This window comes from Oreochromis aureus, linkage group 3 (assembly GCF_013358895.1).
Source record: "Oreochromis aureus strain Israel breed Guangdong linkage group 3, ZZ_aureus, whole genome shotgun sequence".
Taxonomy (NCBI): domain Eukaryota; kingdom Metazoa; phylum Chordata; class Actinopteri; order Cichliformes; family Cichlidae; genus Oreochromis; species Oreochromis aureus.
In genome coordinates this window covers 99444706-99461177 of record NC_052944.1, presented here as the reverse complement: position 1 = coordinate 99461177, position 16472 = coordinate 99444706, and the positions used below count along the sequence as shown (strand labels likewise).

Below are 16472 nucleotides of genomic sequence, written 5' to 3'. Positions count from 1 at the left end.
CTACTTTCTAAATACTCACAGGCTCAGGCAGTGGGCTCACAAAGAGGTGGCTCTGAGCCCTTTATCGTTTGCAGTGCTGATGAACACTCTGATGTTTGCAGACAAAGTTATGATCTGTAGTGAGAGTGAGGAGGAGAGTCTGGAGAGAAGAAAAAGTACAAACAAGGAGAGATGAGGAGGAGGTCAGGGCTGATTGATTTATGACAGGAGGAGAGCAGTAAGAGTGAAGAGGAGGAGATGGCAGTGAGACCTGCTGTGATGGAGACGGTGGCACACAGACAGGAGGAGCTGCAGGTGGCAGAGCTGAAGATGCTGAGAGTTTGGTTGGAGGTGAGCAGGATGGAGAGGATTAGAAAGAAGAAGATCAGAGGGATCGCTCAGGTCCAGCAGAGCTGCAGTCAGACTGTGTGCTGGATGCTCCACTCCAGAAACTGACTCAGTGTGTGTGTCAAGTTCACACAGTGCAGAAACAAACAGCCTTCACTTTACAACATGATCACAGGTTTATTGATCCATCAGAGCAGCTAGAAGGAAGAGACGAGCTCCTGAACATTTCCTGACGCTGCTGCACAAACAAAGTGATTCATTATTAGTTTGATTAGATCTTTAATGTCACAGCTGTCTGAAACATGCTGATGTCACACAGTTTGATCAGACTGTGCATTGGTACATAGTGTTGGTTTTACCTGCATTATTTTATTGTCATATTTATGTTTGTTTATTGATATTTTTTAGTGTTTTAGTGTTGTTGCACAATATTCTTTTAATCCACTGTGGACTAAGCGCACAATAGTAGCACCTGTGGAGGTGGGGGCGTTCCCCGAGGCGGCCTATCAGCCGCCAGGCTGACCTGTTAAAGGGGATGGTGAGCGCAGAGATGGGAAGGCGACGCACGAAAGGCAAGCAGGAGGAAAAGAAATGCGTGCAAGCCAGCATAGTGGGAGGCGATGCAATCCACAGCAGGGCAGGGGTGTCCCTCTGCCTGCATCTGGCGGTGTTACGACGGAGGCCGTGTTCAGGTGTGGAGTGGGGTGGGACTGTGCGGTGACGTGCTGTCAGGAGGAGACAGGTCTGCGACAGGAGCCCCGCCCCCTTGTTCTTCTGGCCGGCGTGGTTTCCATCCCGGAAGAGAAATTCCTCTCCTGTCTCAGATAAGGAACATTTGGCCACGTGTGGCTGGACTGCGGGATTATGGGAATTTTAGCATATGGAAACATTTGTTTAGCCTTTGTGTTGACAGTGTAGAGTTATTTCTGCCGGCAGGGTTTTTAGCGTGTTGAGACTCTTTTTATTGTATAGGTGATTTTAACCTGTAACTCTGGTTGTGTCTGTTTCCATGGAAATAAATGATGTGTTTAAGGCCAACTTAGTGTCTGTGCCCTGAGCGCTGACCCACTCACTCCCCTTCTACTTGTATGCGAACGCACTTTGAGGTGCAGATTTAGATCCACCCCTTTTAGCGGCTCCACTAACACTGAAGCCTCACACAGGAAGTCATTTCCATGTGCCGTTTATTTACTTTCCGGCTCTTTGAATCATACCTTTCTACTAAAACTGTTTCTGTTGGTCTCCACCTTTTCCTGAACCAGACCCTGCAGGATCCACCTGAAGGTCCCAGTCCTGGACCCTGTTTGTAACCAGGAGGATCCCAGGCCTGATTATTGCTGATGGATTATAAATATTCTTGTTTTATTCTCATTAAATAAATATGTGTATAAATATGTGGGTTCTTGTTTCAGTCCTGGACGTTGATGCTTGTTTGTTTGAAAGGACACAGATGGACCTTGTTTCCTTGTTTCCTTCCTTTTTGTGTCCTCTGTGCTTCATCTGCTGCTATTCACTCTGTTACTTTGGACTGATTTCACTCACACTTTGTTTCCATGGTTTCTTTGCGTCACGCTGACAGCACGTGAACAACACGACATGTTTGATCTCAAAGAAGGAGCAGCATCCTCTCTCCAACCTGTTTCTCCATCTTCTACAACACCTGATTCATTCCAGTTTCTCTGCTTTCACTTTGATTCATGTCAACATGAAGCCTGAACGTCTGTGATGAACACACGATCAGCATCACTGACATATTTCATCATTTAAAAACACTTCCTGTCACTGTGGTGGTTACAGTTACATCATGCAGTTTGTGTTTTGACCTCCAGAGGGCGACAAATCAGCACAGACAGAGAGCTCATTCAAACTTTGCTGCCATCAGCAATAATTCTTCAAATATAATCATCAGTGTTTGAGCAGTTATGATATCAGGGACAATCTAGACGTGTGACAATACTGAACATGTCACATGACACACCTTAAACATCATGTGATCCACTCTCAGTCTGCACTTTCATTCATGACTTCAACAGATTGAAATGAGCTTTGAAGAAACATTCAGTGAAATAAAGCTTTCATCACAGGATTCATGTGAGCACCAGATGAACTTTGTACCAACAACATCTTCAATAACAGAGTGTGAAGTGAGGTGAAGGTAGAAAGTGTGTCTGGATCTATAGCCTGGAAACAGAGAAACATGCTGAACATTTGAAGCTTTGCAGCAGAAATGTTCATGTTACAAATACAGCAGAGCTGATCTGGGATCAGTGTGTTCACACCTGCAGCTACAAAAAGGTTTCATGTCTCCACACGTCAGCATGTGAACTTTACTCTGACTCAGTCTGAGCAGTCAGACGGCATATTTTTAAAGTTAACACATCAACACACACAGAGCTGAGCCCCTCCCACCTGTGCTGAGTTTCAGGTGGAGTCCCGCCTCCTTCCAGGAAGCAGCTCACCTGTGTGTCCGTGTTTAGTGTCCAGGTGTGGAGTGGAGCTTGTTGTTGGTGTGTGAAGAAACTGTAAGTTTGCTTTGTTTCCTCCTTTAACAGTTTGTCTTTAGGAACTTTACTGTTTGTTCAGCTCATGTTTGAGTTCTTCACACAACAAACTGTGTGTGTTTGTATTTAAAGTCAGTGTGTAATGTTTTCCTGGCTAACATCAGCTGTTAGTTCAGCACAAATCTGCCGCTCCATAGTTCACGGTAACGGACTCACAGCTGGACCAACGAGGCCGAGTGTGTCCGCCACTCTGAGCTACGTTCGTGTTTGTGCACTTGTAGTTTGTACTTTGAGTTCACTCAGAGCACAGAGGACACAGCGTACGTGATGACATCACAACTCAGCTGCAGTGTTTTACTGTCGCTGTGATTAATATTTACACAAGACACCTGCAGAGCTCTGACGCTAAGCTAGCCAGACAGCATGCTAACGCTAAGCTAACGCTAAGAGCTCTTACAGACACGAGTTAAAAATGTAATTGAGCACTTTGTGAATGAGAGCAGCAACAACAGCACAGAGTTAGTTGATGGTCAGATGGTTACAGAAAGAGCAGCAGACTTTGCAAATGATTATTTATTCCAGCTGTAACTTGACATGTAAACAGACTGTTGGCTCTCCTCAAACAGGAAGTGATGCTTCACTTTCAGCCTTCTGTGGATTTTCTTCAGTAAAAGCTGAAGTCAAACTGTCAACATGTCAGCACACAAGCTCATACAGGACAGCTTCATCAACATGGAGCTCTGAGTGTTTATTAAAGGATCATTGTGTGAAAGAGGCTCTAACACAGCTGACTGCAGCCTTTAGCTGTGAGCACACAGTGTCTCACATTTATATTCACTTTACTGTCAAACACACTCAGTAACTTTAAACAGCTGCTGTTATCAAGTGAAAATAGCAAAGATTTCAGGGCTGAGCCCCAGTGTTTCTACATCCTAGTGCAGGGGTCGGCAACCCGCGGCTCTTTAGTCCTTATTTTATGCTCCGGTGGTTTGGGAAAATAGAAGAAGTATTTAGCTGAAGTGCATTTTATTTGTGTTTAGTTCTTTTTTTTAAACTTGTAGTTCTAAATTGGAAGATTATTGTGATTTTGAAATATAAAAATAAAATTATGTCTCATTATTTTTTTCATCGCTCAAAATAAGCGTCATACTCATGAAGCCAGTGTACCCGCTTGAAACGCCGTGCATTTATCGAGACTTTCAACCTCAGATAGGCCAATTATGGATCTTCGGATCCACATTATGTCGGCAGCTGTTCTCAACCGTGAACTATGTTAAAAACAAACACCGCTCTCGCCTCACAGATGACAGCTTACAGTCCTGCGTAAAGATGAAAGCCCTGATTTGCAGACGCTGTGCGCAAAGGTTCGGGACCAGAAGTCTCATTGTAAACACATCACGGCAGACCCGACGATGTTTGCATGGACATGCTTTTCAGCATCTCTTTATTGACCAATTTTCACACATGGTTGCTGTACGCATACAGCCGGCTGTAGCTTTTCAGCTCACAGCCCGACAACACAACAGCAGAGAGAGCACAGACTTTAAGGCGGCGAGGCGCGATTGCGGGTGCCGCTCAGGTGCGTCCGACTCCCCTGCAGCGGCACTGCAGACCACGCCCCGCCACACACATTAACAAGGTAAAATACATATTTAGGCAGAATTTTGCAAATATGTATTTTTTTTAGCAGCATAGTGCTTTTTTTCCAATTACTTTTTAAGAGTCAGGTCAAGGCTCCAAAAGCCCAAATGCGATATAAGGGTGGCGGCTCACAACAGTTTTTGTTTGCTACATGGATCATTTTAGTTCAGCTGGGTGTCTTTGCTTTTGTTATATTTCTTTAAGAGTTCAAAATGTGTTAATTACATAAATAAAATGTAATTTTCTCTGTAGCACTTCATGGATAAGCAACACACCTTCGTTGCTCTGTGGATTCTTTTAAAAAGCAGTTAAAAACCTTTCTGTTCAAACAAGCCTCTTGTTGATCTACGTATTTTATATTCTTTACATTATTTACATTTGATCTTTTACATTGTGTATAATGTCTATTGATTGTATTGTTTATTTTAATATTTGTGTACAGCTCTTTGTGACTGCCTGTCTGTGAAAAGCGCTTAATAAATAAACTTTACTTACTTTAGTTGTCCGCACAAAGCACAAAAAACAATACATACAGTGTTATCTTCATTTTAGATTGCAAAAAGTATTTGCGGCTCCCAGTGTTTTCTTTTGCGTGGAAACCGGGTCCAAGTGGCTCTTTGGGTGTTAAAGGTTGCTGACCCCTGCCCTAGTGACACCTCAGAGAGTCACAACTCATCAAAGCTTCTCATTATCATCAGGACAGATTTAGGTCAACATCATTTCACATTTCTGAGTCATCATCCATCAAATGTTGACACATAGTGGGTTTGTCATTCTCTCAGCTGACACTGAGATGAAGCAGGAAAGAAGCAGCTGATATTTGGACAGCACACATGATGGAAAGGAGGATTTCAGCTGATGTGCACATGAATGATTTGTGTTTCCTCTGCAGGTGAAGGTAGAAAGTGTGTGTGAGCTGATGTGAATTGAGCAGCATGGATCAGTGTGAGGAGAGAGAGGAGGAGTCCCTCCTCTAAAAGCACTCTGTGTGGGGAACATGAGAGCCAGACCAAAGCTCAGAGGTGAGATGACCATCTCTAACTGTCCATGACTCTTCTCCATGTCACAGCTCAGCACTCACATCACTGCTCCATCATTATTCACAGGAAGAAACGAGGAACTAAATGCAAACATGAACCTGAACCCAGCTCTGTGTCCTTACAGAGTGACACGTCTAAAGGTCTTCCCATTCATTTTAAAGTCCAGCCTGTGTCTGCTGCAGAGAGGTGAGCTGTTAGCAACATGAAATATTTAATTTAACTGCTTGATGTTGTTGGATATAAACTGCAGTGCAAACATGTGTAAGTCAAACTCAAATCAATTTGATACTCGCCTCATTCACACATTTATACGAGTGTGTTTCCTCTTTTCTTGTGAGTTTCTATATAAATGATAACACACTGTTAGTCGCTCACACTGCATCTTTCATTGTTAATCTCACCTTCAGTGTCACACAGACAGGATCTGATGAGCTTCTTGTTCCTATAATGATGTGACTGATAAAGCTCCTTTCAAACATGAAGCAGTGATCAAGCTGCTGCCGACCACAGTGATGAATCTGCAGACAGCTGGATCAAATCAGAGGAGTTTATTACACCTTACTGACTGTGCTGATCTCACAGTGAGAGCAAGTTTGTTCCACAGTGTTGATGCTGAAACAGTGAAACACAGTCCTGTGTTTGAACCCTGACCTTTGACCCTGTAACAGTCATTTATTCTCTGGTCTGAGGGTCTCAGCTTGAAGCTGCTCTGAGATATAAAGTGCAGCTGTAACATGTAGAGATTTGATTAAACTGGATTCTGCAGTGAACGTGAAGCTGCTGCAGTGATGTGTTCACTGTCCTCAGTGTGTGTAGGAGCTTTGCTGCTGTGTGTTGTACTGACTGTAGACGAGACACTGCTGCATCATTTAGGCCTGAATACACTGAGCTGAAATCATGTGATCAGGAGGAAATGATGGTGTGGATCAGTTGATCAGGAGCATTGATCGCACTCTAGAAACCTTTGTAACCTGTACAAATGAGACTGAACTAGACTTCTGTTTGCTGCTTAACATTCACATGCTGATCAAAGATGAGCTCAGATTTCTATCAGAGTGTTTTCACTCAGTTGTTCAAGGAGAGATGAGATTAAAATGTGATCAGGACCAACAAATACTCTTTTGTGTTCTTGGCAGAGATGGCACCACTGTTTTATCTACTGATATCATAAATTTGGATATCTGCCGAATCTGATATAGTCTATTTTATAATCACTAAAACTGCTTTCTTAAAAATATTTATTGCTGCATTTTGTAGTCAAATAAAAAAGGGCAGAGTGACAGAAGCACCATCGGCCCCTCAGGCCAACACCAGTAGGCGGTAGGTGAAGTGTCTTGCCCAAGGACACAACGACCGAGACTGTCTGAGCCGGTTACAAGACGAACTGCCAACTCTTTGAGCCATGATCGCCCACGAAACAATAATATTCAACAAGTACACAAAAACAGGTTGTAGAATGGAGCCGTTTATACATAAAGCAGAAAATAATAGACATTCAAGGTGGAAAGCAGTGCAAATAAATGCCAACACGGTTTTCCGGCATTCATCTTTTATCAGGATGGATGTCAGTGTGAGCTGTTTCTATCACATTTAACCTGACACTGAATGTTGCGTCATTTCTATACAAAACAACACAAGTATGAAAAAAAGTGTGTTTCACAGTTTTACTTGGAAAAAAAATCAAACTGTGCTGCAGGTAAACAGTTTGGTGGTTGGAATTAACAAACAAACAGACTCAGCAATGACAACACAGATGTCCGAGCTTCATATATCGGTTGTTAAGCTTAACAAAGGAATGCTTCACAAATATTCAGAGGTAAACTTACACACTTGGCTTAATATGTACTTTGAATGGAAAGGTACTTGATCTGTGAATGATGACGTATCACAAGTACATTTACTGAGAAACGGCTTTAACTTTAGAATCAAAGTTCAGTTTGAAAAACATTGAAGTCATTCAGGGAATTATGATCTTTGTGTTTTTACAGAGTTTAAAACCCAACAAAGAAGGACTCTGGAGTATCATTTGTATTATTGATCATTTTGATCTCTGACAGAGAAACTACAAATACAGATGCAACAAGGGAAGCAGCAAAAGTGACTGAACACAGCTTTTACAGGCTAAACTCACGTTTCAATAATCAAAGTGGCCTTGTGTGTGTGTGTGTGTGTGTGTGTGTGTGTGTGTGTGTGTGTGTGTGTGTGTGTCCATGGTTCCTCCACAGAGTGGACCAGCAGAGCTCAGAGGTTCCCAGTGGTCAGTCTGCCCAGCAGCATCAAACACAGCTGGACTCCATATTTATGGTCTGTACATGTACAACAACTACTTTATTATTAATATTAATAATAATACATTTGTTTATAGGTCCCTTTCAGAACACCAAGGACTCTGTGGACTAAATGACCAAAAGAAACAAACTTTGAAATCAGACGGTGCAAATGTGATCACAGGGAAACGTTTTAAACATCGAGGCTTTAAACAAAAACCAAAGTGAAACAGTTTGTAGTCGAGATCAGTGGGAATGAAGCTGAATAACTGTTTCTACGATAACTTTGAGCAATAAATGACATATATGATGGAAATTAGCAGCATTAGCACTTACTAATAATGTGAGTTGACACTGGGCTGTATTGAGACGACCACATTAGGTGGTCCTCAACTGTAATGGAAACCAGTGGATCCAGTCCAGTCGTGGCGACCTGTGGTGAGTCGATCTGAGCAGCTACTAATGGAAACGGGGCCATAGATGTGTTTGTGCTTAATAACAATGAATCACAGGATTTTTACATTACTGTTAAAATCTCATGTTGTTTGTTAAAGTGTGTAGTTCAGGGTGTGTTACTAAAACTGTGGTTTGCTCACTTTCCAAAGACCCAGCCCCCATAAAAAGCAGCCAATCAGCTTCTAAGAGTTACACACCCACACATATCAAGTTAACTCTGGTCTAACACACTTGGATTTAGCTTGAAGAAGGTTCCTGTACGAGGACTGAAAATGATTTAAAAAGCAGCCGATGGCCATAGTAATTAGAGTTGATTGAGCAATGCTGTCCTTGTAATGTAGTTTATGATTTTTATACATCTGTTTGTGGACAAGTCCGGTTTTACTGTAGAGCCTCTCAAGTTGGTGACAGCAGTCAAAGTTCACGTGTAAACCAGAGCAGCAAATCAGGTCCAAATGTGTTGTTCACAGTGAGTGGGATCATCAGTGTGCTGCTATGTTAACATCCTGCAGCAGGATGTGTTTGGTCAGAGAATGGATAGATCACTAAGTCATTGTTGAGTTTAGGGGGACAGTAGACAGCTGGAGTAGGTTCAGCCAGTTGACACACAGTAGATAAAAATAACTGAAGGCAGGAGCAGACACCTGTATGACTTTCCACCTCTCACATAGATTATTGTCCCTGGGCAGAGCCACAGGGCTGATAGATGTAAACAAACCTGGAGGAGAGGATTTATTCAACTGAGAAAAGTCACAGAGTTGTGTCTTGATGCTCAATCATCCAGGTAAGTAAATCCCAAAAAGGTTGATTCTGTTCATCTGGACGTTTTCAGTGGGAGAAACGTTTGATCATCATCAGGTGACGTCTTCAGTCTCAGCTGACTGCAGGTTTCCACCCTTAAAAACAGGACATTTGTATAATGACTGAAACCAGCAGCACTGAAAGAACAATGGGCTGTGAGGTCAGTTCATTGATCATTGGTACGCATATCACATATTGGTACGCTGCAATCACAGCATTGTAAGATGGTGAGAGATGCACCCTTAGGCCCCTCCTCCATTCAGAGATGGTCTTTCCCTTTTCACATGAATGGCCTCCTTGACTCCGCCCTCAAACCAGCGTTCGCGTTTACTCAGGACCTTCTTGATGTGAAGTTCTTCTGCTTCCCTGGCTGCTGTGTCTGTGGGGATGGTGTTTGTTTTGTGTTGTAGCGTCCTGATGACGCCCAGTTTGTGCTCCAGTGGATGGTGAGAGTCAAACCTTAGATACTGATCTGTATGTGTAAACAGAGTGAATCTTTAAGACCAGTTGGCTGTATGATCAACTCAGTCACCTGAAACATCTCCAAGTTTCTGGCTTCGATCATCAACCCGTTGGTAGTTCAGCTCTGAACACCAGTGAAATGTTTCTCCCACTGAAATCGCTGCATTCATATGAACAGAATCAATGTTTTGGGATCATGGAGTTGTGGACAAAGTCTCAGTTAATCAGATAAAGTCAGACTTACAATTGGTGAGGAGATCGTGGATGATATGCTCCTTGATCATAAAGAAGTGGCTGTTGTGTAGACTGAAGTTCAGAGTGGTGGCTCATTCATAAATATTCTGTTCCAGCTGCTGGAGGACAATATCATCACTTTTGTGAAGAACGAGCTGAAGAAGATCCAGAAGGCTCTGAATCCAAATAAGCCCCAATGCTTGGAGTTTCAGAGGGAGGATGATGAGCAGAGGAGCAGCAGAGAGGCATTTGTGAAGATCACAGTGGACTTCCTGAGGAGAATGAAGCAGCAGGAGCTGGCTGACCGTCTGCAGAGACGTAAGAGGATTTCTTACTTAAGGTTTTAACCTGTTAGATAAATGAGACACCTGTGACACCAGTGTGTTCAGTCATTTCTCAGTGGGTCAGAAATTGTCATCAGCATTTTGAAAAATATGATTGTTGAAGTTGTATTTTTATTATTATTATTCAGAACTTCCTGCTGCAGTTTGTCATCGTAACCTTAAATCCTCCCTGAGGAAGAAGTTCCAGTGTGTGTTTGAGGGCATCGCTAAAGCAGGAAACCCAACCCTTCTGAATCAGATCTACACAGAGCTCTACATCACAGAGGGAGGGACTGCAGAGGTCAATGATGAACATGAGGTCAGACAGATTGAAACAGCATCCAGGAAACCAGACAGACCAGAAACAACAATCAGACAAGAAGACATCTTTAAAGCCTCACCTGGAAGAAATAAACCAATCAGAACAGTGCTGACAAAGGGAGTGGCTGGCATTGGGAAAACAGTCCTAACACAGAAATACACCCTGGACTGGGCTGAAGACAAAGCCAACCAGGACATCCAGTTCATATTTCCGTTCACTTTCAGAGAGCTGAATGTGCTGAAAGAGGAAAAGTTCAGCTTGGTGGAACTTGTTCATCACTTCTTTACTGAAACCAAAGAAGCAGGAATCTGCAGCTTTGAAGACTTGCAGGTTGTGTTCATCTTTGATGGTCTGGATGAGTGTCGACTTCCTCTGGACTTCCACAAAACTACAATCCTAACTGACCCTAGAAAGTCCACCTCAGTGGATGTGCTGCTGATAAACCTCATCAGGGGGAAACTGCTTCCCTCTGCTCACCTCTGGATAACCACACGACCTGCAGCAGCCAATCAGATCCCTCCACAGTGTGTTGGCATGGTGACAGAGGTCAGAGGGTTCACTGACCCACAGAAGGAGGAGTACTTCAGGAAGAGATTCAGACATAAGAAGCAGGCCCGCAGGATCATCTCCCACATCAAGACATCACGAAGCCTCCACATCATGTGCCACATCCCAGTCTTCTGCTGGATCACTGCTACAGTTCTGGAGGATGTGCTGAAAACCAGAAAGGGAGGACAGCTGCCCAAGACCCTGACTAAGATGTACATCCACTTCCTGGTGGTTCAGGCCAAAGTGAAGAAGGTCAAGTATGATGGAGGAGCTGAGACAGATCCACACTGGAGTCCAGAGAGCAGGAAGATGATGGAGTCTCTGGGAAAACTGGCTTTTGATCAGCTGCAGAAAGGAAACCTGATCTTCTATGAATCAGACCTGACAGAGTGTGGCATCGATATCAGAGCAGCCTCAGTGTACTCAGGAGTGTTCACACAGATCTTTAAAGAGGAGAGAGGACTGTACCAGGACAAGGTGTTCTGCTTCATCCATCTGAGTGTTCAGGAGTTTCTGGCTGCTCTTCATGTCCATCTGACCTTCATCAACTCTGGACTCAATCTGCTTGAACAGAAACAAACAACGTCCATATGGTCTATATTGTTTCGAAAACAAGAACCAGAAAAAGAAGTAAAATCTGTAGAGAAACACTTCTACCAGAGTGCTGTGGACAAGGCCTTACAGAGTCCAAATGGACACCTAGACTTGTTCCTCCGCTTCCTCCTGGGTCTTTCACTGCAGACCAATCAGACTCTCCTACGAGGTCTGCTGACACAGACAGGAAGTAGCTCTCAGACCAATCAGGAAACAGTCCAGTACATCAAGAAGAAGCTCAGTGAGAATCTGTCTGCAGAGAAAAGCATCAATCTGCTCCACTGTCTGAATGAACTGTATGATCGTTCTCTAGTGGAGGAGATCCAACAATACAGGACTTCAGGAAGTCTCTCCACTGGTAAACTGTCTCCTGCTCAGTGCTCAGCTCTGACCTTCATGTTACTGTCATCAGAAGAACATCTGGATGAGTTTGACTTGAAGAAATACTCTGCTTCTGAGGAGGCTCTTCTGAGAATGCTGCCAGTGGTCAAAGCCTCCAACAAAGCTCTGTGAGTACATTTTAACTTATATGCTTGTTGGTAAACAGCAGGTGTGATCAACTAAAAAAAACTAACAAAATAACCCCCAAAATACAGTCATGAGTGCTGGTGTCTGAAAAGTCTATAAAGCTATTAAGTGATAATCAGTAGTCACTTTGTTCAACACTGAATACATGTCAGCATTTCTGAAATGTTTCTGGGTGGTTATTGATGTAAGTTTTAATCATGAACTCTTCTGAAACGATTACAAAATAAAGAAATTTGACACATTTTGTTGATACCAGAAATGTATCAACAAAATGTGTCAAATTTGAACTATCCAGTGTTCTTTTACTGCTCTGTTCTCTCTTCACTTCTCTCTTCTCTCTCTGATTGTCTCCACATGTTGTTCATTACTTTCTTGACAAAAAGAGAATGGAATATTCCTAAATGTTATGTAATCTCATTACACTTGATCAAAAGTATTTTTTTTTAATTGTTTTGCTGTTATTTTTCAGACTGAGTCTCTGTAACCTGTCAGAGAGAAGTTGTGAAGCTCTGTCCTCAGGTCTCAGCTCTCAGTCCTCTAATCTGAGAGAGCTAGACCTGAGTAACAATGACCTGCAGGATTCAGGTGTGAAGTTTCTGTCTGAAGGACTGAAGAATCCACACTGTAAACTGGAAACTCTCAGGTGAGATCAAACATTTTTTAATCAACTGGCAGAAATAGCAAATTAATAATAAGGTAATCCTTTAATAAGAGGAGATGTGGAGGTGTTCTGATGTGCAACATACTCTTATGTTGAAAGATTCTAAAACAAGAAGTAGTTTCTGGGAACTGCTTTCTGTTTTGTTGCTGTCTAAGTAGAAATTTGATGATGAAAATAGTGATGAGTTTGCAGAGTTGAATCCACAGCACACAACACAAATATTCTCACACCCGACAATATGTACATAGTCATGGTGTTGGGTGCTGAAGATCATAATTAGAAATTTAATTGTAAACTTGGTGCTTTTAAGGGAAGCAATTTTAATTCAGTGTTTTCATTAGTCTTAATTTTATGCATCTACTACCACTAAGAGGAGAACAGACATGGGTATCACTTTATCCAGCTTCTAAGTCATAAATTCTGCACTCAGCTTTGCCGTCTCCAGTATCACTGAAATTCAGCCAGATGCTGCTCATTTTGTGTTTTCACTTTGTCCTGACACGCTTGCATTTAAACCTGTGTCTGTGTGTACCTGGCCTGTACCACTATGCTTGCTTTCTTCTGAACGTTTGCCCCCATCCCTTTCTTTAAATAGTGGCATGATCCCAGTCTGTCTCTTAATGTGATTGGCGACATAATGTGTCCATCAGAATAAAGTCCCAGCCCTGTTGGTATGGAATATCAGCAAGCCTGAAAATACTGTAATAACTGACATGTCAAATTATCTCAGGGGCCGAATTTGGCCGACGGGCCATATGTTTGACACCCCTGGTTTAGACAGTTTAGCATTCTATCTTCTACTGAGATAACTCCAAGCTAAGTATCAAATCAGCTAACTGCAGCCACAAGCTGCGACTGGTTTTCATTGTGGATGATAATGTATTCTCACACTGATCCTTCATGGTGATGCTGCCATCCACCCACTGGATTCACATCTTCACAGTGTTGGGAAGGTCACTTTTAAAATGTTTTCCACTACAGATTAGAGAATACATGCCCCAAAATGTATTTTGTAATGCATTCTGTTACGTTACTCTCACTGAGTAACGTAACAGAATACTTTGTATTACTTAATATATTATCATGCTTTTTACAGCTGCATGAATGTACTATTGCTATGTGATTTATTACTATTATGAAGGTTACTCACCATACCAATTACAACTAGATGTTTAAATCTTAATATAAAATGAGTAACAGTAGGGTGGACATTAGGTAAGGCTGCACTTTTTGCAGCGATCTTGTATAGAAAACTGTTCTGTGCATATATAAAACACGTCTGCGGGTCCGAACCGTAGTAAAGGGACCTCTGGCTAATACGTCGGGTTCGTGTCGGGCTCGTAGCCGAAAACTAGCTTTACTTTGTTGTCTGGGTCAACTTTGCTTGCGAGAGACAGAGAGAGGCGTTGAAAGGCTGCTCCAACGGAACTTATTGTTTCGGAGGAAAACACAAACACAGTGTACAGTCGAGTCTTAATAGCTTATTTACAGCTGGGCTCCTCAGGCACTCTTTTTGGCTGCAGTGGTTATTGGTAAATGGCCTGTATTTATATAGCGCTTTTCTAGTCCCTAAGGACCCCAAAGCGCTTTACATATCCAGTCATCCACCCATTCACACACACATTCACACACTGGTGATGGCAAGCTACATTGTAGCCACAGCCACCCTGGGGCGCACTGACAGAGGCGAGGCTGCCGGACACTGGCGCCACCGGGCCCTCTGACCACCACCAGTAAGCAACGGGTGAAGTGTCTTGCCCAAGGACACAACGATCGAGACTGTCCAAGCCGGGGATCGAACCGGCAACCTTCCGATTACAAGGCGAACTCCCAACTCTTGAGCCACGATCGCCCCAATTATTATATTTACATGCTTCCAGCTCCCGTTTCTGCTCGGTGACAACTCTTACTTTTCCTTTTTCTCCCTCCTCTTGCTCATGGACACATAACGTGTATGGCTGTCCATTCTCCCTACAGCACGGACTACATTGCCATCAGCTCTCATTAGTTTTAGTTACTGTTTGTATTTTTGAGTTTATTTACTTCCGTCAGTGCTCCACTACATCCCTTTACTAGGTTCACTCAGGTGTTCCCCTCATGGTTGTTATTAACTTCCTGTTTTATTTTGGTAGTTATCATCTCTGGTGTCAAAGGTTTAGTTTTACTTCCTCCCCTGACATTGTCTACATGAGTTTTAGCTGTACAAGGTTTTATTGAGTGTTTATTGATTTGTCGCTTCTTTTTATTTAACTATAATTCTTGACTTATAAACAATTGATAAAAAGTATTTTCTTTGAAATATCAAATCATTTTTTACAGAAACATTTCTACTAAAAAACATACTAAAAAGTAGAAATGTTTCTGTTTGGCTCTAATGCTGAGTCTCTTTTACAAAGATGGAACTGCAGCTAATCATGCTCATGTAGCCAGTTACTAAAAAACCAAGTCACCTTCAGACACAGCAGACATTTAGTGATGATCTCACTGTATGTGGTCTTTTAGCGCCTCTTAGTGGTGAACTTGTGGAGTGGTGTTAGTCTGGATGACGAGTGTAACTGTTGAGTGAGACACACCGAGCCTGCATGCTGGTAGCACCTTAGCCACAGCTCGGGTGGAGAAGCTGAAAGTGTAGTAGAGATATCAGGGGTGACACTGGTGTGTCAGATTCACTCTTTAGCACTCCGGTCACTCCAGTGTGTCAGCCAGGACACCACTGAAGGCCAATTGATCCCAGCGTGTGGAATAAGGAGCTTAAGGTTCAGTTTGAGGTTTTGACAAAGCAGCGAACACAAAGAAAGCCTGGCTGTGGTGGACTTCCCATGATGCTCTGAATGTTTTTAACTTTTGTCTTCTCTCTCCTTAGTTTGTGTTTTGTTCTTGTCTCTCTGAGCTCATCTCTTATCTTTCCCCTCAGTCATGGTAGATGCTCCTCCTGGAGGCTGTTTTCACTGGGAGGATCTTTGTGTCAAAGGGAGTTCTTCCTTTCCACCATCACCAAGTGCTGTTCATAGTGGATTGTCTGATGGTTGGGGCTTTCTCTCTAATATTGGAGGCTGTTACCTCACACTGTTAAACAGCTTGAGATGACTGTTGTCACTTATAAATAAAGTTACATTGAATGGATGTAAATGGATAGATGTTATTGTCATAAAGAGAAAACGATTGTTGACAGATGGATTGTTGTTTTGTGTGTCTGCAGTCTGTCAGGCTGTCTGATCACAGAGGAAGGTTGTACTTCTCTGGCCGCAGCTCTGAGCTCCAACCCCTCCCATCTGAGAGAGCTGGACCTGAGCTACAATCATCCAGGTGACTCAGGAATGAAGCTGCTGTCGGCTGGACTGAAGGATCCAGGCTGGAGACTGGACACTCTCAGGTATGGAGAGAATGTCTGATAGAGGAGGAAGAGCTGGAAACATTTCCTGTGTCCTTCACTCACTTCCTGTTTGTTTCCACAGATGAGACATGAACAATTACACATGCAGGAATATTTTCAGGGACAGACACACTAGTCTAGCTGGATAGTACATCAGGGCTCTAGACTAACTTTTTGCCATGGGCGCACCGGTACGCCTAACTTTAAAAAGTTAGGTGCACCGGCACAAAATAGGCGCACTCAAATCTTTCAACCACATGGCTTAACACCGCAATTTCACATGTGCACTTCTTTGGGGGGGGGGGAGTCCATACAGACAATATTCATTTCTAAATTATTAACTAACAATCTTGTGCTTAAAGTGCTTTGTCAATATTGTAGAAAATGTTAAAC

At 42.8% G+C, this 16472-nt stretch overlaps 1 protein-coding gene across 1 annotated transcript; it reads left to right on the top strand.

Annotated features, from left to right (window-relative positions):
* Positions 1 to 877: 877 nt before the first annotated feature.
* LOC120434818 (ribonuclease inhibitor-like) lies at positions 878 to 16065 on the top strand (the record flags this gene model as incomplete). Its single annotated transcript, XM_039603224.1, has 5 exons — positions 878 to 1019; positions 5437 to 5491; positions 5576 to 5695; positions 12515 to 12688; positions 15906 to 16065. Coding segments are annotated over exons 1-5 (651 nt in total), but the record flags the coding sequence as incomplete, so codon positions are not given.
* Between the last annotated feature and the right edge of the window lie 407 nt (positions 16066 to 16472).